The sequence below is a fragment of the Scyliorhinus torazame genome, chromosome 21 (assembly GCF_047496885.1).
Source record: "Scyliorhinus torazame isolate Kashiwa2021f chromosome 21, sScyTor2.1, whole genome shotgun sequence".
Lineage (NCBI taxonomy): Eukaryota > Metazoa > Chordata > Chondrichthyes > Carcharhiniformes > Scyliorhinidae > Scyliorhinus > Scyliorhinus torazame.
In genome coordinates this window covers 63,708,126-63,731,184 of record NC_092727.1, presented here as the reverse complement: position 1 = coordinate 63,731,184, position 23,059 = coordinate 63,708,126, and the positions used below count along the sequence as shown (strand labels likewise).

The following is a 23,059-nucleotide window of genomic DNA, read 5'->3' as shown; positions in this document are numbered from 1 at the left end:
GGGCGGCTTAAATAGTCATGATTAGGAAGTGGGTAAGTGGGGGAGGGGTCGGCATGGGAGCAGATGAAAGCGGCGTCATGTAAAGACGCCAGTTTGGGAGCACTGATAACGGCACCTCTTCCGTTCTCACCGGCCCGATACTCCACAAGTCCGGTGCTGGTGGCGGCTCTGAGAACCTGGGGGCAATGGAGGAGACATAAGAGAGTGGAGGGAGCATCGATTTGGACCCCGATTTATAATAATCATCGGTTAATACCGGGTAGGCTCGATGGTGGTTCCGGAGTTGGCAAAAGGCAGGAATTAGGAGGATGGGGGATCTATTTATAGATAGAAGCTTTCCCAGCTTGAAAGCCTTGAAGGATAAATGTAAATTGCCAGCAGGGAACTGGTTTAGGAATTTGCAGGTGTGAGATTTCCTGAGAAAGCAGGTTCCGGCCTTTCCGCTGATGCCGCCACGGAGGATAGAAGATAGAGTAGTCTCCAGTACCTGGGTGGGAGAGGGGAAGGTTTCAGATGTTTACCAGGAGCTTTCGGAGGCGGAGGAAACTCCGGTGGAGGAGCTTAAGGGCAAGTGGGAGGGCGAGCTAGGAGGAGAGATAGAGGCGGGTCTATGGGCGGATGCCCTAAGCAGAGTTAATACCTCCTCATCATGTGCCAGGCTCAGCCTGATACAATTTACGGTAGTCCACCGGGCACACATGGCAACGGCTGGGGTGAGCAGGTTTTTCGGGGTAGAGGATAGGTGTGCGAGGTACGCGGGAAGCCCAGCAAATCATGTCCACATGTTTTAGGCATGCCCGAGGCTTGGAGGGCTTTGGCAGGGCTTTGCTAAGGCAATATCCACGGTGCTAAAAACACGGGTGGTGCCGAGTCCGGAGGTAGCGATCTTTGGAGTGTCGGACGAGCCGGGAGTTCAGGAAGCGAAAGAGGCCGACGTCTTGGCCTTTGCCTCCCTGGTAGCCCGGAGACGGATCTTGTTAATGTGGAGGGACTCGAAGCCCCCGAATGTAGAGACCTGGGTTAGTGACATGGCTGGGTTTCTCAGTCTCAAGAAGATAAAGTTCGCCTCACGAGGGTCAATGGTCGGGTTTACCTGGAGGTGGCAGCCGTGTGTCGACCTTCTCGGGGAAAATTAAAATGTCAGCAGATGCAATATTCCAGGGGGGTGGGATATAGGGCCGGATTGTTGTTTATAGTTGGGGTGTGGGAAGATTGGAATGGGGGAGGGAATGTTTATTATACCATGTCGATGTCATTGTTAATGCTGTTATTATAAAAATTTTCTGAAACCTTAATAAAAATATATATTTTTAAACGTTGTGGGTCAGGTGAACTCCATGATACACTTTGGGGTTCTCTAAACTTAGCCCATAACACCATGTTTAACCCAGTGCCTACTCTGCCCAGAGCCATATTTCACCCAGTGCCATATTTCACCCAGTGTCTACTCTGCCCGGAGCCATATTTCACCCAGGGTCATACTCCACCCAGGATCATACTTCACCCAGGATCATACTTCACCCAGGATCATACTTCACCCAGGATCATACTTCACCCAGGGTCATACTTCACCCAGGGTCATACTTCACCCAGGGCCATACTTCACCCAGGGTCATACTTCACCCAGGGTCATACTCCACCCAGGATCATACTTCACCCAGGATCATACTTCACCCAGGGTCATACTTCACCTAGGGTCATACTTCACCCAGGGCCGCACCTCACCCAGTGCCATACTTTGCTCAGTGCCATATTTCACCCAGTGCCTACAGTTGCCAATCGGCATCAATAATGTTGCCAATTAATAATGATGCTCTTTAGAGTCGCCAGGCATCAAATGATACCACCACAAGGCTTTACCGAATATCGATCAAAGGACCACACAACCAGTTAGTCAGTTCAAGTTCAAAGATTGTTTATTTACACACAAGGATTACTTCGACATGCAGCACAAAACACTACAAGTTAAACTACACCTAACAACTACAATAACCTATACTTAACTTCAGGACAGCCGGCTCTATGCAGATGTACGAAGTCCTACAACACCAGGTTAAAGTCCAACAGGTTTGTTTCGATGTCACATAGTGACATCGAAACAAACCTGTTGGACTTTAACCTGGTGTTGTAAGACTTCGTACTGTGCTCACCCCAGTCCAACGCCGGCATCTCCACATCTATGCAGATGGACAAGGCCTTTGTCTGGATCTTGCGTGGCTGGGTGGAAGATGTGGCTCTGTTTCTGCTGGGCTCATCCGCCTGGTAGCGATCGTTGGTCTTGAACTTGTCTGTCCGGTCGTTATGCTGCACTTGGGTTGGCACAGGCCGGATCCAAGAGAGACCGAGCACATGGCTGTGTCTCTTCTTATCCCTCTGGGATTTCGCGCTCTTTGGGGTGGTCCTTAGCTTTGGACCCAATAATTCGACAGGCTTCGATCACTGCCTTTGATTTTGGCCAATAAAGGGGCGGGTGCCTTGATGCTGGGCGTGTCCTTAGCGGTCATTGACCTTGCCTGTTTGGGCTCCCTGAGTAAAGGAAGTGGTGCCGATTAGTCTGTATCTGTATCGGTTACCTGAGTACAGTCCTTTTGTTCTGGGGAAATGGGCCATTAGAATGCAAATGAGTGGGGTTTTGATCGCGTCTAGCTATCTGCGTTGCAAATACACATACAAGCTCTGAGTCTTTCTGAGTCCTGGGTTGGCCATAATTCCCATGGTCCTTTGCAGGTGGACATCTGAGATGGCTACATCCCGTCCTCTTGATCCTGAACGCGAAGCGTGATTGATCACACTGTTGATCCCTTATCCATCCCTGGTGTGCCGGTTACCCTTGGTCAGGGACAGGTTCTGCACTACTCTGTCCTATGTTTTTGGAGCATTTTCCTAACATTTTTATGAACACATCATACATTCATAATTTCTAACAGGTCACTATAAAACATTTTACTGTTCTGCACAATTGAATATCAAACTAACACTATATAAGCTACTCTCATGCTGCTGGCAAATATCAAAAAGAACTTGTGTACAATACAAGATTTCAAAACAGCAGCATCACATTTCTACTTAATCTATCAAAGTTAGAGAGGTATGCGGTCTTTATTTTTATCAGCGATTACTGTGTTTGTTGAGTTGGGTGAATTCCAAAGAAGGGGGATGGGCGTGTATATATCGGGGAGCGGGAGGCTCTTTTTCGCCATTTGCAGAGTCTAAGTGTCTGGATGACACTGCAGATTATTGCAACTACCAGAAGGGCCTTTACTGTGTATGAAAGGGGGTAACATTTGGCAATGTTTTCGCACCAAGTGGGGGTTTCAGTGTCTATCTCTATGTGTGGTGTGGTGTCCGGGCTAGGGGTGTCATGTTGTGTGGTGGTGTTTGGGGCTGGTGTGGTGTGTGGTACAGAGGCTTGTAACGCGCGCAGTTGTAGGAGTCCAGCGATGATCACAATGTGGGTCATCAGTCCTCTCTTCATCTTGTCTTCTGTCTTCCGTTTTCTATATATTCCTGGGGGTGCAAGCATAATATCTGTTATTACCTTCGGTTAATATCTCGTTTATTTGTCTTTCTCTCCTTAACTTCAATTACCCATTAGAATCGTCACCATGTGTGACTCCCTCATTTTGTTTTTGAAATACCATTTTGGAGAGACAAGAAATGCAAATTTTTAAAGTACAGAGACTATCACAGCTTGTGGTCAATGCTTGGAGTGGGCGGACAATTTCTTCGACCAGTCTTTCTTAAATCACAACCATGGAAGGTTGAGGCTTATCTTAACCAGCCGAATTTCGGGGCGGCCAGTTTTACAGATTTGTTAGCTGCAATCATATTTGGCCTGGGGTGTAAGTAGTCGGTGTAGTGTGACCGAAGAAGAGAGGAAGGAGGAGAGAAACAATAATGAAGTGGCATTGCTGAGGTGTCCCTGCCAGGAGAAGTGGTGGGTAAGCGCTCACAGTTTGCATGGGGCAGCTGGGACCTTGTAGCTGCTGTGGGTGGTGTTCTGTTTCATATCTGAGGGCTAGTCTAGCTGGTGGTGGGGGGTCTCCTGCAATCTCGGACGAAGTGTCCTGGCTGCCCACAGTTGTAACATGACCCCCGGGGCACGTAAGGTGGAGCAGGCTCTCTGGGGTATTGCTCCCTTGGGTATGGTTCCCTGGGATTTTGGGCTTCTCCTCTACCCTCGTTTATCCACGCGGGTCCCTGGTTAGTTCTAACTGGGTGCATATTTGCTTCTATCTATTCCTGATCTGTCTTCCTGTGTAGGGATTGTTCCCAAGCTCTGGAGAGTCGCTTTAATACCCACACTTCATTGTGTGTGTGGTCTGCGGGGTCGTAATTCACACAAGCCTTTTGACCTGCTTCTGTGGCGTGGGAGGTTAAAGTGCGGGACCATTTAGTTGTGTCATTGTTATCTAGGTGTGCACGGTTCAAATCCCCAAATACTGCTTTAAAATGGATCCAAAGGCGACCTGCAAATGCGGTCGGATGCTCTCCCTTCTTTTGCCTACAGCGGTTTAAACCTTCTACTGGGTCTCCCTTGTTGTACCCGATCGCATCTAAAATAGCTGTTTTCATGTCTTGTGGGGTTTCCTCCTCCTACATTCTGGGGTTCTGGCAAAGCTGAGCTGACGGATTGGTCAAGGCTCATTACTATAAGTTTAAGTTCCTCCCTTTCGTCTAGACTGTATATAACCGTTTGCTTGCGTACTCTCTCAAAGAAATTATGTGGGTCTGCGCTGGGTTCGAATGGATCAATTTTAGCGCAGGCATCTCTCAATTGGGTGATGGATAATGGGGTGGTGTAAACGCAATCGGGCTCCTCCCGATCCGATGACTTGCGCTGTGTGGTGACCGGATTGATGGGGGTGCGCTACGTGTGCAGTCGGTGGTGCGGGTGCTTTCCTTTTCGTGGCCTGGGAGGCTCTATTTGGGATTTTCTGTGTCCTCCACATATCTCTGGGCGGTTTCATTTACTTCTTGCCAATTGGGGGCACCTTCCTCATCTAAAGTTTGTCCAAAAGTATACCTAAATCCATTTTGCACTGAAAACAGTGATTGCAACATCTCTATTTGCTGTCTACATTTTGCGTGGTCTACTGTGCTCTGTCTTTGCTCTGTAGTGGAGCTATGGAGCGCTCGTAAAGCTGCCTTTAAATCCGCGCATTGACTTGTTAACTGTGCTACCTGCTGTTCTGTCTCTTCTCGTACCAAAATTGCGCGCTATGTATCTTGGTCGGCTTTATCGTACTGGGTCGGAAAGCTGCTACGGTGAACTAAACAAGGATTGGTGTGCCCGTTTGACATCAGCTATCTCTTTATCTTTAGCTGCCAACTGATCCCGGAGTTGCTCAATTATCTTTTCGCTTTCACTGTTGTTTCCCTCATTCTTCTCCTCTTTCTCAACTAGACCTCCTCTGTGCCTCGCTACTGTGCCAGGACACTGTTGCCATCGGCTTTCGCACTTTCTTATGCACCTCGGTTAGATTGTCCCACCAAGTTTGTCCTATGCTTCCTGGACCTGACTCTTCATTTGAACAAAAATCAGACCAAAGTGGCCATCCTTTCTCCTTTAAATACTTCCTCAACTCTTCTTCCCATGTGGGGCACTGCTCTGCTCTGTTGGTCGCTGCGACCTCGGGTGCCTGTGGGTTCATTAAACGTTCCATCGCATTTGTGGCCATTGCTTCTAATATCTCTTTTCCTACCGTTAATCTCTGTTTCCTATCGTTAATTTGGGACGGGGGATAAGGCGGCGATTTGAACTGTGGGTATGGCCGAAGCTATTTTCCGGTTCACAAATCCGTGGATAGTTTTGACACAGTCTAACGAGTTTACCTTATATCCCTGTTAGTACGCATGCAGGTTAGTACACACTTCCGAAATTCGGTGATTTGGTCGATGTGGGCTTGCACTTGTGGTTCTTTCTATTTCACGCAATTGGATTTCAAAGTTTGTGGGTTCTCTCGGCGTGACAAAATCACTTCTAATTTGAGTCCCGTCAGATGTCGCCAATAATGTTGCCAATTGGCATCAATAATGATGCCAATTAATAATGATGTTCTTTAGAATCGCCAGGCATCAAATGATACCACCACAAGGCTTTACCAGATATCGATCAAAGGACCACACAACCAGTTAGTCAGTTGAAGTTCAAAGATGGTTTATTTACACACAAGGATTACTTCGACATGCAGCACAAAACACTACAAGTTAAACTACACCTAACAACTACAATAACCTATACTTAACTTCAGGGCAACCGGCTCTATGCAGACGGACAAGGCCTTTGTCCGGATCTTGTGTGGCTGGGTGGAAGAAGTGGCTTCGTTTCTGCTGGGCTCATCCGTCTGGTAGCGATCGTTGGTCTTGAACTTGTCTGTCTGGTCGTTATGCTGCACTTGGGTCGGCACAGGCCGGATCCAAGAGAGACCGAGCACGTGGCTGTGTCTCTTCTTATCCCTCTGGGATTTCGCACTCTTTGGGGAGGTCCTTAACTTGGACCCAATAATTTGACAGGCTTCGATCACTGCCTTCGATTTTGGCCAATAAAGGGGCGGGTGCCTTGATGGCTGGACGTGTCCTTAGCAGTCTTGGCTGTTTGGGCGCCCTGAGTAAAGGGAGTGGCGCCGATTAGTCTGTATCTGTATTGGTTACCTGAGTACAGTCCTTTTGTTCGGGGAAAATGGGCCGTTAGAATGCAAACGAGCGGGGGTTTCGATCGCGTCGAGCTATCTGGGTTGCAAATACACACACAAGCTCTGAGCCTGTCTGAGTCCTGGGTTGGCCATAATTCCCATGGTCCTTTGCAGGTGGCCATCTGAGATGGGTACATCACTCAACCCAGTGCCGTTCTCTGTCCAGTGCTGACACTGGGCCGCAATTCACCCAGTGCCATACTCTGCCCAGTGCCATATTTCACCCAGTGCTGTACTCTGCCCAGTGCTGTACTTCACCTGGTGCCAAACTTCACGTCGTGCCATCGTCTACCCAGTGCGTACTCTGCCCAATGCCATACTTCACCCAGTGCCATATTAGGCGCAGGGTTTGCTATACCATGATTGTGGAATTGAAAAACTACAGTTTACAATAATCAACTGTGGCAGTGAATAATTGATTTCAAAAATAGAAGGAAAAAAGGTATAATTCTTACTGCCACTAAATGTCCAAGGGTGACAGATGCTCCAACAGCCATGATTGCAGACCCTTTGAAGTTGCTTTCCTTGTGCGAGATGGTGAATACACACATGACAAGCTGAAATGTGACAATGATTTCCACTGCCAGAGCTTGACTCTGCGTAACTCCTGGAGAAGGCTGTGGAGTAAATTGAACAGATTAGACAAGAGTTCCTCATGGTTTCAGAAACATTCAAATATGCTCTCCAATGCTCCAGGTGAACAATCTCAAAACACTAGCATCCATAGAACCATAGAATTCCTACAGTGAAGAAGGAGGCCATTCGACCCATCGAGTCCGCACCGACACAATCACAGACTCACAGAATAATAAAGCACAGAAGTAGCTCTTCGGTCGATCAAGTCTGCACCTGGTGCCTTTTTTACCTACTGTAAATATGGCAGTCAATAAGGTTGCCCTTCTTTTCTAGATATCGATATTATATTGCTTTCAGAGTCGCCAGGTATCAAATGATACCACCACAAGGTTCAACCGGATATCGATCGAAGACCCAACAACCAGTTAGTTAGTTCAAGATCAATAATACTTTATTTACACACAATATTAACTCACATATGCAACATAAACACTACTAGTTAAACTACACCTAACAACTATGACAACCTGTACTTAACTTCAGGCACCTGGCTTAGGTCAGAGGAACAGTGGCCTTTGTTCGAATCTGGATCTATCGAGTCTGGAGAAGTAACTGCTGCTCAGCTGGGCTCATCCGCCTGGTAGCGGGCGTGGAACTTGAACTTGCTTCTGGTGGTGCTGCAGTTGGAGATGGATGTTGTCGGAGCACCAGGCCCAAAAGAGGCCGAACACATGGCAGTGTCCCTCTTTATTCTTGGGGAGATTCGCGCTCTTTTGGGCGGTCCTTGGGTTTGGACCCAATTAATTGAGCAGTTCTCGATCACTGCCTTCGATCTGAGCCAATAAAGGAGCGGGTGCCTTGATGGCTGGGCGTGTCCTAAGCGGTCATTGACCTTGCTGTTTATGCTTCCTGAGTAAAGGGAGTGGCACCGATGTGTCTGGAATTGTATCGGTTACCTGAGTATCAATCCTTTGTCTTACAGAGATGGGTCATTAAAATGCTAATCGGTTGGGGGTTTCGATGCTGTCTGGATTCTCTGCTCACGAATATACATTAAGGCTCTGTGCCTGCCTGACTCTTACATTGTCCACATTTCCCTTTAGGCTTTGCGAACGTCCATGTTTCTTGTTGTAAGTGGCCATCCCAGATGGCTACACACCGACGCATGAAAGACACCTGACCTGCCTACCTCATCCCATTTGCCAGAACGTAACCCATAGCTTTGAATGTTATGACATGCCAAATGCTCATCCAGCTACCTTTTAAAGGATGTGAGGCAACTTGCCTCTACCACCTTCCCAGGCCGTGCATTCCAGACCATCACCACCCTCTGGGTAAAAAGGTTTTTCCTCAAATCCCCCCTAAACCTCGTGCCCCTGAGCTTGAACTTGTGTCCCCTCGTAACTGACCCTTCAACCAAGGGTAACAGCTGCTCCCTATCCACCCTGTCCATGCCCCTCAGAATCTTGTACACCTCGATCAGGTCACCCCTCAGCCTTCTCTGCTGCAGGGAAAACAACCCAAGCTTATCCAACCTCTCTTCATAACTTAAATGCTCCATCCCAGGTGAATCACCTCTGCACCACCTCCAGTGTAGTCACATCCTTCCTATAATGTGGTGACCAGAACTGCACACACTACTCCAGCTGTGGCCCCACCAAGGTTCTGTACAACTCCAACATAATCTCCCTGTTTTTGTAATCTATGCCTTGATTGATAAAGGCCTTTTTCACCACTCTATTAATCTGTCCTTCTGCCTTCAGAGAGCAATGGACAAACATTCCAAGGCCCCTTTGCTTCTCAGAATTTCTCAGTGTCAGGCTATTCATTGAATACTTCCTTGTCACATTACTCCTTCCAAAGTGTATCACCTCACACTTTCCAGGGTTAGATTCCACCAGCCACTTTTCTGCCCATTTGACCATCCCGTCTATATCATCCTGTAACCCAAGACGCTCAACCTCACTGTTAACCACAAATCCGTGGCCAATGTTTGTGTCATCCGCAAACTTCTTGATCCTACACCCCACATAGTCATCTATTTTATTTATATAAATGGCAAACAATAGGGGACCCAGCACAGATCCCTGTTGTATGCTATTGGACACTGGCTTCCAGTCACTAAAGCAGTTGTCTGACATCGCCCTCTGTCTCCTACAGCTAAACAAATTTTAAATCCACCTTCTCAAGTTACCCTGTATCTCATGTGCACTTTCTTTATAAGTCTCTCATGTGGGACCTTGTCAAAAGCTTTGCTGAAGTCCATGTAAACTATATCAACTGCACTACCCTCATCTACACACTTGGTCACAGGCTCAAAAAATGCAATCAAAGTATTTAGGCATGATCTCACTCTGCCAATGCCATGCTGATTATTTCTGATTCAAACCTTGCCTCTAAGTGGAGATAGATCTTCTCGTTCTTCAGAATTTCCCCCAATAGTTTCCTGACCACTGACGTGAGACTCACTGGTCAGTAGTTCCCTGGTTTATCACCACAGCTTTTCTTAAATAGTGGGACCACAGTAGCTGTTCTCTAGTCCTCTGGGCACCACCGCCGAGGCCAGAGGGGAACTAAAAATTTGGGTCAGGGCCCCTGCAATCTCCTCCCTCACTTCCCTCATGATCCTGGGACACAATTCATCGAGACCTGGATATTTGTCCACTTTTAAGCCTGCCGACGCCACCAATACCTTGTCACTCCCGATGACAATTTACTCATTCGCTTGGGTGAAGACAGATACAAAGTATTCGTTCAACACCCTACATGTCCTCTGGCTCCACCCACATATTTCCTTGTTGGTCCTTAATGGGCCCGATTCTTTCCCTGGTTATCCTCTTCCCACTAATATACTTATAGAATATTTTGGTATTTTCCCTACTTTTAACAGCCAGAGCTTTCTCGTATCCCTTCTTTGCTTTCTTAAACTCCATCCTACACTTTCTATACTCTACTATTGCCTCTGTTGATTTCCTTCCCTCGTACTTGCCAATAGCCTATTTTCCTTCTCAACATATCTCTGAATGTTCTCTGGGCTTGTCACTCCTTCCTATTACCGAGAGGGAGCATGTTCGGCCTGTACCCTCCCTATTTCTTTTTTGAATGTTCCCCATTGCTCTTCTGTAGATTCCCCCACAAATAACTCTTTGCAGTATTCCTTGGCCAGATCCTGGCCAAAATCCACTCCCCCCCCATCCCCCCACCCTCAATCCACAACCTTTTTGTGCAATTTGTCTATTTCCTTGTCCATAACAAACTTAAATTGCACCATGTTGTGGTCGCTATCACCAAAATGCTCCTCACCAATACATCAACCACCTGCCTGGCTTCTTTCCCCAGAATTAGGTCTATCTCTACACCATCCCTTGTTGGGCCCTCTACATATTGAGCTAGAAAGTTCTCCTGTATGCATTTTAAGAACTCCACCCCATCTAAGAATCCCGATAAGTATTGTTCTTCTGTACTTTGATCCTCCCTGCTAAATAACAGAGCCAGTCATGGTGACACTGCTCTGGCTGCTGTTGTTGTTTTCCCCGGAAAGCACCACCCCCCCCACCCCCCCAAAAGTATCGAAGATGGTATACCTGTTAGAGAGGGGGACAGCCACAGGGGATTTGTGCATTGACTGCCTGCCCCTTCTAGCTGTCACCCATTGATCTGCCTGCACCTTGGGTGTAAACACGTCTCTACAACTATTGTCTATGGCACTTTCCACCACACACCACCTTCTGAAAGATTCACTAGACTGAAAACCAGGGGAAGTTTACTAGACTGGTAACCTGGGGAGATTCACTCAACTGGTAACCTGGGGAGATTCACTCAACTGGTAACCTGGGGAGATTCATTCGACTGGTAACCATGGGGAATTTACTAGACTGGTAACCAGGGGAGGTTTACTAGACTGGTCAACAGTTAGCTAGACTGGTAACTAGGAGAGTTTTCTAGATTGGTAACCAGGGCAGATTTACTTCACTGACAACCAGGGGAGTTCTACTCAACTGGTAACCAGAGGAAATTTTCTGGACTGGTAACCGGGGGAGATTCACTCGACTGGTAACCAGGGGTAATTTATTAGACTGGTGATTGGGGGAGATTTCCTGGACTCATAAGTGAATTTATTCGACACATAACCCAATGGAGATTTACTTGACAGGTAACCAAGGGTTGTTTTCTAGACTTATAACTAGGGGACATTCACTAGTCTGGTAACCAGTTTACAAGACTAGTAACCAGGGAGCTTTGCTTGACTGGTAACTAGTGCAGATTAACTGGACTGGCAAACAGGTCTTACTCAACTGATAATCAGGGGAGGTTTCCTTGACTGGTTAACTTGACTAGTAACCGGGGGAGATTTATTCTACTGGTGTCCAGTGGAAATTCATTGAACTGGTAACCAAGGGGGATTTACTAGACTAGTAACCAGTTTACTAGACTGGTAACCAGGGCAGATTTGCTCGGCTGGCAACTAGGGGAGATTTATTCGAATGGTAACCAGGGAATATTTACTCGATTGGTAGCTAGGGCAGAGATAGTCTAAGTGAATGGGCAAATATCTGGCAGATAGAGTCATAGAGTCAGAGATTTACAGCATGGAAACAAGCCTTTCGGCCCAACCTGTCCATGCCGCCCAGTTTTTATCACTAAGCTAGTCCCAGTTGCTCGCATTTGGAGCATAATACGGGAAAATGTGAAGTTGTTCACTTTGGCTGGAAGAATAAAAAAGAACATGATTTAAACAGCGAAAGGCTTCAGAATTCCAAGGTGCAGAGGGGTCTCGGTGTTCTGGTGCATTAGTCACAAAACGTTCGTATGCAGGTACAGCAAGTAATCTTATGGAATGGAATGAGAGGAATTGAAAATTACAGTAAGGATGTTATGGCTTCAGTTATGCATGGCATTGGTGAGACCACAACTCAAATACTGTGCAGAGGTTTACTAGATTGATACCTGGAATGAATGGGTTGTCTTTTGAACGAAGGTTGGACAGAGTGGGTTTGCATCCACTGGAGTTTAGAAGAGTGAGGGGTGATCGATTGAAGTATAACAGACTCTGAACTGTCTTGTCAAGATGGATGTGGACTCATCCACTCTTGTGGGTGAGTCCAGAACCTGGGGACACTGTTTTAAAATCAGTGGTCGCTTTGTTAGGACAGAGATGAGGAGAATGTTTTCTCTAAGAGGCTTGTGCGACTTTGGAACTCTCAACTTCAGCAGGTGGTGAATATTTTGAAGGTGGTGGTATAGATTCTTGTTGAGGGAATCAAAATGGGAATTTGAAACACAAACAGATGAGCCAAGATCTTATTGGATGATGGAGCAGACTCGAGGGGTTGAGGTTTTGGCTGACTCAAAGAATAAAGAACAAAGAACAAAGAAATGTACAGCACAGGAACAGGCCCTTCGGCCCTCCAAGCCCGTGCCGACCATGCTGCCCGCCTAAACTACAATCTTCTACACTTCCTGGGTCCGTATCCCTCTATTCCCATCCTATTTATGTATTTGTCAAGATGCCCCTTAAATGTCACTATCGTCCCTACTTCCACCACCTCCTCCGGTAGCGGGTTCCAGGCACCCACTACCCTCTGTGTAAAAAACTTGCCTCGTACATCTACTCTAAACCTTGCTCCTCTCACCTTAAACCTATGCCCCCTAGTAATTGACCCCTCCACCCGGGGGAAAAGCCTCTGACTATCCACTCTGTCTATGCCCCTCATAATTTTGTAGACCTCTATCAGGTCACCCCTCAACCTCCTTCATTCCAGTGAGAACAAACCGAGTTTATTCAACCGCTCCTCATAGCTAATGCCCTCCATACCAGGCAACATTTTGGTAAATCTCTTCTGCACCCTCTCTAAAGCCTCCACATCCTTCTGGTAGTGTGGCGACCAGAATTGAACACTATACTCCAAGTGTGGCCTAACTAAGGTTCTATACAGCTGCACCATGACTTGCCAATTCTTATACTCAATGCCCCGGCCAATGAAGGCAAGCATGCCGTATGCTTTCTTGACTACCTTCTCCACCTGTGTTGCCCCTTTCAGTGACCTGTGGACCTGTACACCTAGATCTCTCTGATTTTCAATACTCTTGAGGGTTCTACCATTCACTGTATGTTCCTTACCTGCATTAGACCTTCCAAAATGCATTACCTCACATTTGTCTGGATTAAACTCCATCCGCCATCTCTCCGCCCAAGTCTCCAAACGATCTAAATCCTGCTGTATCCTCTGACAGTCCTCATCGCTATCCGCAATTCCACCAACCTTTGTGTCATCTGCAAACGTACTAATCAGACCAGTTACATTTTCCTTCAAATCATTTATATATACTACAAACAGCAACGGTCCCAGCACTGATCCCTGTGGAACACCACTGGTCACAGCCCTCCAATTAGAAAAGCATCCTTCCATTGCTACTCTCTGCCTCCTTCAGTATTCTGGGGTAGATCCCATCAGGCCCTGGGGACTTATCTACCTTAATATTTTTTAAGACACCCAACACCTCGTCTTTTTGGATCTCAATGTGACCCAGGCTATCTACACACCCTTCTCCAGACTCAACATCTACCAATTCCTTCTCTTTGGTGAATACCGATGCAAAGTATTCATTTAGTACCTCGCCCATTTCCTCTGGCTCCACACATAGATTCCCTTGCCTATCCTTCAATGTACGAAGTCTTACAACACCAGGTTAAAGTCCAACAGGTTTGTTTCGATGTCACTAGCTTTCGGCGCGCTGCTCCTTCCTCAGGTGAACAAACCTGTTGGACTTTAACCTGGTGTTGTAAGACTTCGTACTGTGCTCACGCCAGTCCAACGCCGGCATCTCCTTCAATGGGCCAACCCTTTCCCTGGCTACCCTCTTGCTTTTTATGTACGTGTAAAAAGCCTTGGGATTTTCCTTAACCCTATTTGCCAATGACTTTTCGTGACCCCTTCTAGTCCTCCTGACTCCTTGCTTAAGTTCCTTCCTACTTTCCTTATATTCCACACAGGCTTCGTCTGTTCCCAGCCTTTTAGCCCTGACAAATGCCTCCTTTTTCTTTTTGACGAGGCCTACAATATCTCTCATTATCCAAGGTTCCCGAAAATTGCCGTATTTATCCTTCTTCCTCACAGGAACATGCCGGTCCTGAATTCCTTTCAACTGACACTTGAAAGCCTCCCACATGTCAGATGTTGATTTCCCCTCAAACATCCGCCCCCAATCTAGGTACTTCAGTTACCGCCTAATATTGTTATAATTAGCCTTCCCCCAATTTAGCACATTCATCCTAGGACCACTCTTATCCTTGTCCACCAGCACTTTAAAACTTACTGAATTGTGGTCACTGTTCCCGAAATGCTCCCCTACTGAAACATCTACCACCTGGCCGGGCTCATTCCCCAATACCAGGTCCAGTACCGCCCTTTCCCTAGTTGGACTGTCTACATATTGTTTTAAGAAGCCCTCCTGGATGCTCCTTACAAACTCTGCCCCGTCTAAGCCCCTGGCACTAAGTGAGTACCAGTCAATATTGGGGAAGTTGAAGTCTCCCATCACCACAACCCTGTTGTTTTTACTCTTTTCCAAAATCTGTCTACCTATCTGCTCCTCTATCTCCCGCTGGCTGTTGGGAGGCCTGTAGTAAACCCCCAACATTGTGACTGCGCCCTTCTTATTCCTGATCTCTACCCATATAGCCTCACTGCCCTCTGAGGTGTCCTCCCGTAGTACAGCTGTGATATTCTCCCTAACCAGTAGCGCAACTCCGCCACCCCTTTTACATCCCCCTCTATCCCGCCTGAAACATCTAAATCCTGGAACATTTAGCTGCCAATCCTGCCCTTCCCTCAACCAGGTATCTGTAATGGCAACAACATCATAGTTCCAAGTACTAATCCAAGCTCTAAGTTCATCTGCCTTACCCGTAATACTTCTTGCATTAAAACATATGCACTTCAGGCCACTAGACCCGCTGTGTTCAGCAACTTCTCCCTGTCTGCTCTGCCTCAGAGCCCCACTGTCCCTATTCCCTAGTTCTCCCTCAATGCTCTCACCTTCTGACCTATTGCTCCCATGCCCACCACCCTCCCGTGTGATACTAGCAAACCTCGCGGCCAGGATATTTATGCCTCTCCAGTTTAGATGCAACCCGTCCTTCTTATATAGGTCACACCTGCACCGGAAGAGCTCCCAGTGGTCCAGATAATGGAAACCCTCCCTCCTACACCAGCTGTTTAGCCACGTGTTTAGCTGCTCTATCTTCCTATTTCTAGCCTCACTGGCAGGTGGCACAGGGAGTAATCCCGAGATTACAACCCTAGAGGTCCTGTCTTTTAACTTTCTGCCTCGCTCCCTGAACGCCTGCTGTAGGACCTCATGCCCCTTCTTGCCTATGTTGTTAGTACCAATATGTACAACGACCTCTGCCTGTTTGCCCTCCCCCTTCAGGATGCCCTCTACCTGTTCGGAGACATCCTGGACCCTGGCACCAGGGAGGCAACATACCATCCTGGAGTCTCTTTCACGTCCACAGAAGCGCCTATCTGTGCCCCTGACTATAGAGTCCCCTATTACTATTGCTCTTCTGCGCTTTGACCCTCCCTTCTGAACATCAGAGCCAGCCGTGGTGCCACTGCTCTGGCTGCTGTTATTTCAATGGGATATTCTCCTTAGAGAAGGTTAAAGCGAGGTTTGATCGAGTAACTAAGCAGATTTTACCTCCTCCCACCACCCGCCCCCTTGACAGCAGAATGAGTCACCAGAAGAAACAGATTTAAATTGATTGGTGAAAATGCCAGAAGTGACTTGAGGAATCCTTTTTCACAGAGTTATAACGATCAGACTGCCAGAAATGAGGGTAAAAGCAGATTCAGAAATGTAAAAGACAAATGAATAAATACTTAGTAAATCATAGAGCAAAAACGATTCCAGGGATATGGAGAGTGAGGCATTGGGACTAATTGGATTAGCTGCACGACACAGAGAGCCCACACAGAGCAGAATGGCCTCATTTCATACTATTCCTTCATGTTTTTTGGCAGAAACACATCACATGTTCCAAACATGCAAATTGTTAATGAAACTTAATTATTTCTCACACATCACCCCATTCTCCTCCTCCCTCTGCCTCCTCTATCACCCTCCTCACCCTCCTCTCTCTCCCCCCAACACCTTGTCCAATTTTAACATCATCTGCCAGGTTTAAGGTTGTGATGACTGGTGTTTCGAGGTTAAGTGCTGTCGCTCGTTCGGGATGAGGTCTGTCAGAATTTGGCCACCCCACATGCCCGTCTTCTCCCGCTCACTTACCTTGTTGAGTCCCAGTTCTCCGCGGACATCCTCAGGTGAGAGCACATAGAGCAGGGCAGAGGCTGCGGTGGCCCCCAGTGTCTGCATGATCATGTAGAGCAGAGCTCGGAGCGGACTGATGCGCTTACTGAAGAGCAGGGCGAGGCTGACAGCGGGGTTCAGCTGCCCCCCGCTCACTCCTTGGGTGAAAACAGAGACAGCGGTTACTCCCAGACCAAAGCCCAGAGCCACCTGCAGAGTGCTGGGGCTGTGTCCGCCCCAGCACAAAGTACAAGCCAAACTGGAGAACACAAAGACTGCTGTACCCAGGAATTCAGCAGTCAGAGCTCTCCAGAATGACTCACTCTGGATTTCCTCCTTCAGCGGCTTCATCTCGGAGCTGTGGGGTCATCTGCAAGGAGAACAGATTCGGCTCCAGTACTTGTAGCTCGCAGCCCAGGTAGGACCCACCTCCCAGAGGTCAATACTTGAAGGACTTCAGCAGCATCCGCTGGTATTTTTCCATTTGTAGTTTCTGACTCACAGTTCTACAGGATTGTTCTAAACTATGCAGCTTTGCAATGAGCCTGTCTGCTGATTTCATTCATTCTGTGCGCTATTCTGTATCACACTCTTGCGGGACCTGTCACTAACTGGGCTCCAGACCGTCACCAACTGAGCAAAGAACTTCAACAGCAGAGGCATCACAACACTGATTGGCCACAAGCACAGCATTCAGATATTCCCAGAAAGTAAATATTTGGCCAAGACAGGAACTTTGACTGAATCTGCCACATCCCCAGTAAAACTGGGGTTAATGTTATTGCCCCGGCTGCCAGGAATCTGGTGGAAATCAGTCACCCCAAGTGGAATTGTAACTGGACTATTATTCCCTGAAAATGAGTGATATTGGGATATTCAGAAATAAACCTATTGAGAGAAACCCCTGCGGAATAATGAGAGATCGCAGTAGGATAAAATAAATGGTCAGGTTAACTGAGTGAGCAAATAAATAGATCGAGCAGGTTAATGAGGACAAAGGGATTGATTAAGAAGGAGAAAATAGAGTATGAAATTAAGCTTGAGGTAATATAAAAGCTTCTATTAGTATATGCAGAAAAAAAGATTGGTCAGAAACCAGGGAATTTAAAATGGGGAGCAAAGAAACTAAATATATAGGACTGGATTCTCCGATTCTGGAACCGGTGAGGGGCTAGCAGCAGCATCGGGTACAACACTAAGCTCCCGCGTCAAAAACAGCCGGGTCCATGGAGAATTGCGGGTCCGTGGCCGCGCATGCACATGGTGATGACCCGCAGTGGTCGCGCCATACAACATGGCGCTGGCCGCACGTGGATCCGACCTGCCAGATAGTGCCCTCCTGGAACCCCTCCCTCACCACCCCCGGGTCACCCCCACTTGTCCCCCCAGCCCTCACTGAAGCCCCCCCCTGACCAGCGGCACAACCCCCCCCCCCCCCGACTGTGGCGGCGCTGGCGAGTTTCATGAAAACTGATAGCACAAGTGATACACAGCGTCGGGCAGTCAGCCGATTGGGGGTGAAGTATTGGGGGAGAGCCATCAGGTGACATCCTGAGGCTGTCCCAACGGCTTGTGGCATATCCCCAGGTAACGTGTTTTGGAGGCGGAGGAGCATCCAAAAACAGGCGCCGCCCCCGATTCGGTCTTCTAAAGGGATTCTCCGCCTGGTCGGCGATTACGATATCGGCATCGGGCAACGGAGAATCCCGCCCATGATTTTGGTTCTGTCTTCACAAATGAGGACACAAATAACGTACCAGAAATGTTGAGGAACACCAAGGTTTAGTGAGAGGGAGGAACTGAAGGAAATCAGTATGAGGAGGGAAATGGAGGTGTGAAAATTGATGGAATTGAAGATTGATCATTTTCCAGGGTCTGATAATCTACATCCCAGAGTACTTAAGGAAGTGACTCCAGAAATAGCGGACATATTGATGGTCAGCTTCCAAGATTCTATAGACTGTAACAGTTCCTGCAGATTGGATGGCAGCTAATGTAACTCCACTATTTAAAAAGAGAGGTAGAGAGAAAACAGGGAATTATAAACCTGACATCGGTAGTCGGGAAAATTCTGGCGTCCGTTATAAAAGATTATAGCAGAGCACTTAGAAAACAGGAGCAGGATCGGACAGAATCAGCATGGATTTATGAAGGGTAATCATGCTTGACAAATCTTTTGGAATTCTTCGAGGAAGTAACTAGTTGAGTTGGTGAGGCGGAGCCAGTGGATGTGGTTGATTTGGATTTTCAGAAGACTTTTGACAAAGTCCCGCATAAGAGTTTAGCGTGTAAAATTAAAGCGGATGAGATTAGGTGTAATGTCTTGAGATGGATAGAAAACTGTTTGGCAGACAGGAAACAAAGAGTAGGAATTAATGTGTCTTTATCCAAATGGCAGACAGTGATTAGTGGGTGCCGCAGGGATCCGGGCTAGGACCTCAGCTATTCAAACCTATATTAATGATTTAGATAGGTGGGACTCGCGGTCGACTGGGGAGAGTGCAGAAGAGATTTACAAGGATGTTGCCAGGACTCAAGGGGCTGCGTTATAGGAGAGATTGGACAGGCCAGGACTTTTTCTTTGGAGCGTAGGAGACTGAGGGGTGATCTTATAGAGGTGCATAAGATCATGAGAGGCATGGATAGGGTAAGTGCTCTCATTCTTTTTCCCAGGGTTGGGGAATCGAGAACTCGAGGGCTTAGGTATAAGCTAAGAGGGGAAAGAATTAATGGGAACCTGAGGAGCAAGGGGTGTGAATGTAATAAACAGAGGGTGGTATGAATGTGGAATGAGCAGCCAGAGGAAGTGGTTGAGGCAGGGACACTGACAACATTTAAAAGGCATTTGGACAGATATATGCATAGAAAAGGTTTAGAGGGATATGGGCCAAAGGCAGGTACATGGGGTTAGCCGAGATGGGCTTTTTAGTTAGCATGGACCAGTTTGGGCCAAAGGGCCAGTCTCGGTGCTGTATATTCTGTGATTCTCCAGCTCCTCACAGACCATGTTAGGGAGCTGGAGCTGGATGAACTGAGGATCATTCAGGAAGCTGAGGGGGTGATAGATAGAAGCTACAGGGACATAGTTACGCCTGAGAACAAAGGTAGCTGGGTAACAGTTAGAGGTGGGAAGAGGAGGAAGCAGTCAGTGCAGGGATCCCCTGTGGTCATTCCTCTCAACAATAAGTATACCGCTTTGGATACTGTTGGGGGATTACCTAGCAGGGGTAGGTTACAGTGACCGGGTCTCTGGCACGAGGTCCGGCTCTGGGGCTCAGAAGGGAAGCGGGGAGATTAGGAGAGCACTAGTTATTGGGGACTCAATAGTTCGAGGTACAGACAGGTGGTTCTGTGGGCACGGGAGAGACTCTCGGATGGTTTGTTGCCTCCCGGGTGCCAGGGTCCAGGAGGATGAGCAGCCAGAAGTCGTGGTGCACATTGGTACCAACGTAGGTAGGAAAAGGGGTGTGAATGTAATAAACGAGTTTAGGGAGTTAGGCTGGAAGTTAAAAGCCAGGACAGACAGAGTTGTCATCTCTGGTTTGTTGCAGGTGCCACGTGATAGCGAGGCTAGGAATAGGGAGAGAGTGCAGTTGAACACATGGCTGCAGGAATGGTGTAGGAGGGAGGGCTTCAGGTATTTGGATAATTGGAGCGCATTCTGGGGAAGGTGGGACCTGTACAAGCAGGACGGGTTGCATCTGAACCAGAGGGGCACCAATATCCTGGGAGGGAGGTTTTCTAGTACTCTTCGGGAGGGTTTAAACTAATTTGGCAGAGGAATGGGAACCGGATTTGTAGTCCAGCAACTAAGGTAGCCGATGTTCAGGATGTCAAGCGTGTAGTGAGGCAGTGGGGAAGGTAACACTGACAAAGGAGAGTACTTGCAGGCAGGGAGATGGGTTGAAGTGTGTATACTTCAACGCAAGAAGCATCAAGAATAAGGTGGGTGAACTAAAGGCATGGATCGGTATTTGGGACTACGATGTGGTGACCATCATGGAAACTTGGGTAGAAGAGGGGCAGAAATGATTGTTGGAGGTTCCTCGTTGTAGATGTTTCAATAAGATTCGGGAGGGTGGTAAAGGAGGTGGGGGGGGGGGTGGGATTGTTAATTAGAGATAGTATAACAGCTGCAGAAAGGCAGTTCGAGGAGGATCTGCCTACTGAGGTAGTATGGGTTGAAGTCAGAAATAGGAAAGGAGCAGTCACCTTGTTGGGAGTTTTCTATAGGCCCCCCAATAGCAGCAGAGATGTGGAGGAACGATTGGGAAATAGATTTTGGAAAGGTGCAGAAGTCACAGGGTAGTAGTCATGGGTAACTTTAACTTCCCAAACATTGAGTGGAAACTCTTTAGATCAAATAGTTTGGAGGAGGTGGTGTTTGTGCAGTGTGTCCAGGAAGCTTTTCGAACACTGTATGTAGATTGTCCGACCAGCAGGGAGAGCATATTGGATTTGGTACTTGGTAATGAACCAGGGCAAGTGATAGATTTGTTAGTGGGGGAGCATTTTGGGGATAGTGACCACAATTCTGTGACTTTCACTTTAGTAATGGAGAGGGATAGGTGCGTGCAACAGGGCAAGGTTTAAATTGGGGGAAGGGTAAATACGATGCTGTCAGACAAGAACTGAAGTGCATAAGTTGGGAACATAGGCTGTCAGGGAAGGACACAATTGAAATGTGGAACTTGTTCAAGGAACAGATACTACGTGTCCTTGATATGTTTGTCCCTGTCAGGCAGGAAAGCGATGGTCGAGTGAGGGAACCATGGTTGACAAGAGAGGTTGAATGTCTTGTTAAGAGGAAGAAGGAGATTTATGTAAGGCTGAGGAAACAAGGTTCAGACAGGGCGCTGGAGGGATACAAGATAGCCAGGAGGGAACTGAAGAAAGGGATTAGGAGACCTAAGAGAGGGCATGAAAAAACTTTGGCGGGTAGGATCAAGGAAAACCCCAAGGCCTCTTACACATATGTGAGAAATATGAGAATGACGAGAGCAAGGGTAGGTCTGATCAAGGACAGTAGCGGGAGATTGTGTATTGAGTCTGAAGAGATAGGAGAGGTCTTGAACAAGTACTTTTCTTCAGTATTTATGAATAAGAGGGGCCATATTGTTGGAGAGGACAGTGTGAAACAGACTGGTAAGCTCAAGGAGATACTTGTTAGGAAGGAAGATGTGTTGGGGCATTTTGAAAAACTTGAGGATAGGCAAGTCCCCCGGGCCTGATGGGATATATCCAAGGATTCTATGGGAAGCAAGAGATGAAATTGCGGAGCCGTTGGCAATGATCTTTTCGTCCTCACTGTCAACAGGGGTGGTACCAGGGGATTGGAGAGTGGCGAATGTCGTGCCCCTGTTCAAAAAAAGGAATAGGGATAACCCTGGGAATTACAGGTCAGTTAGTCTTACTTTGGTGGTAGGCAAAGTAATGGAATGGGTACTGAGAGATAGGATTTCTGAGCACCTGGAAAGACGCTGCTTGATTAGGGATAGTCAGCAGGGATTTGTGAGGGGTAGGTCTTGCCTCACAAGTCTTATTGAATTCTTTGAGGAGGTGACCAAGCACATGGATGAAGGTAAAGCAGTGGATGTAGTGTTCATGGATTTTAGTAAGGCATTTGATAAGGTTCCCCATGATAGGCTTATGGAGGCATGGGATAGTGGGAAATTTGGCCAGCTGGATAACAAACTGGCTAACCGATAGAAGTCAGAGAGTGGGGTGGATGGCAAATATTCAGCCTGGAGTCCAGTTACCAGTGGCATACCACAGGGATCAGTTCTGGGTTCTCTGCTGTTTGTGACTTTCATTAATGATTTGGATGAGGGAGTTGAAGGGTGGGTCAGTAAATTTGCAGACGATACGAAGATTGGTGGAGTTGTGGACAGTGAGGAGGGCTGTTGTCAGCTGCAAAGAGACATAGATAGGATGCAGAGCTGGGCTGAGAAGTGGCAGCTGGAGTTTAACCCTGAAAAGTGTGAGGTTGTCAATTTTGGAAGGACAAATATGAATGCGGAATACAGGGTTAACAGTAGGGTTCTTGGCAATGTGGAGGAGCAGAGATCTTGGGGTCTATGTTCATAGATCTTTGAAAGTTGCCACTCAAGTGGATCGAGCTGTGAAGAAGGCCTATGGTGTGCTCGCGTTCATTAGCAGAGGGATTGAATTTAAGAGCCGTGAGGTGATGATGCAGCTGTACAAAACCTTGGTAAGGCCACATTTGGAGTACTGTGTGCAGTTCTGGTCACCTCATTTTAGGAAGGATGTGGAAGCTTTGGAAAAAGTGCAAAGGAGATTTACCAAGATGTTGCCTGGAATGGAGAGTAGGTCTTCTGAGAAAAGGTTGAGGGTGCTAGGCCTTTTCTCATTAGAATGGAGAAGGATGAGGGGTGACTTGATAGAGGTTTATAGGATGATCAGGGGAATAGACAGTCAGAGACTTTTCCCCGGATGGAACAAACCATTACAAG

General features: G+C 47.4%; 1 protein-coding gene across 4 annotated transcripts in view; it reads right to left on the bottom strand.

Moving 5' to 3' along the window:
• LOC140398322 (aquaporin-5-like) overlaps positions 1-17,129 on the bottom strand; it is an 84,044-nt gene extending 66,915 nt beyond the window's left edge. Inside the window, exons 1-3 of one of the 4 annotated variants that reach the window (XM_072486881.1) lie at positions 16,871-17,129; positions 16,566-16,744; positions 7,151-7,312 (exon numbers count right to left, since the gene is read on the bottom strand). In XM_072486881.1, the coding sequence (XP_072342982.1) occupies positions 7,151-7,312; positions 16,566-16,744; positions 16,871-16,937 (408 nt within the window). In that variant the 5' untranslated portion in view covers positions 16,938-17,129. Of the gene's footprint in view, positions 1-7,150; positions 7,313-16,565 lie in introns of all 4 variants that reach the window. The other 3 variants (XM_072486880.1, XM_072486883.1, XM_072486882.1) reach the window with 3 other exon arrangements.
• Positions 17,130-23,059: the final 5,930 nt, after the last annotated feature.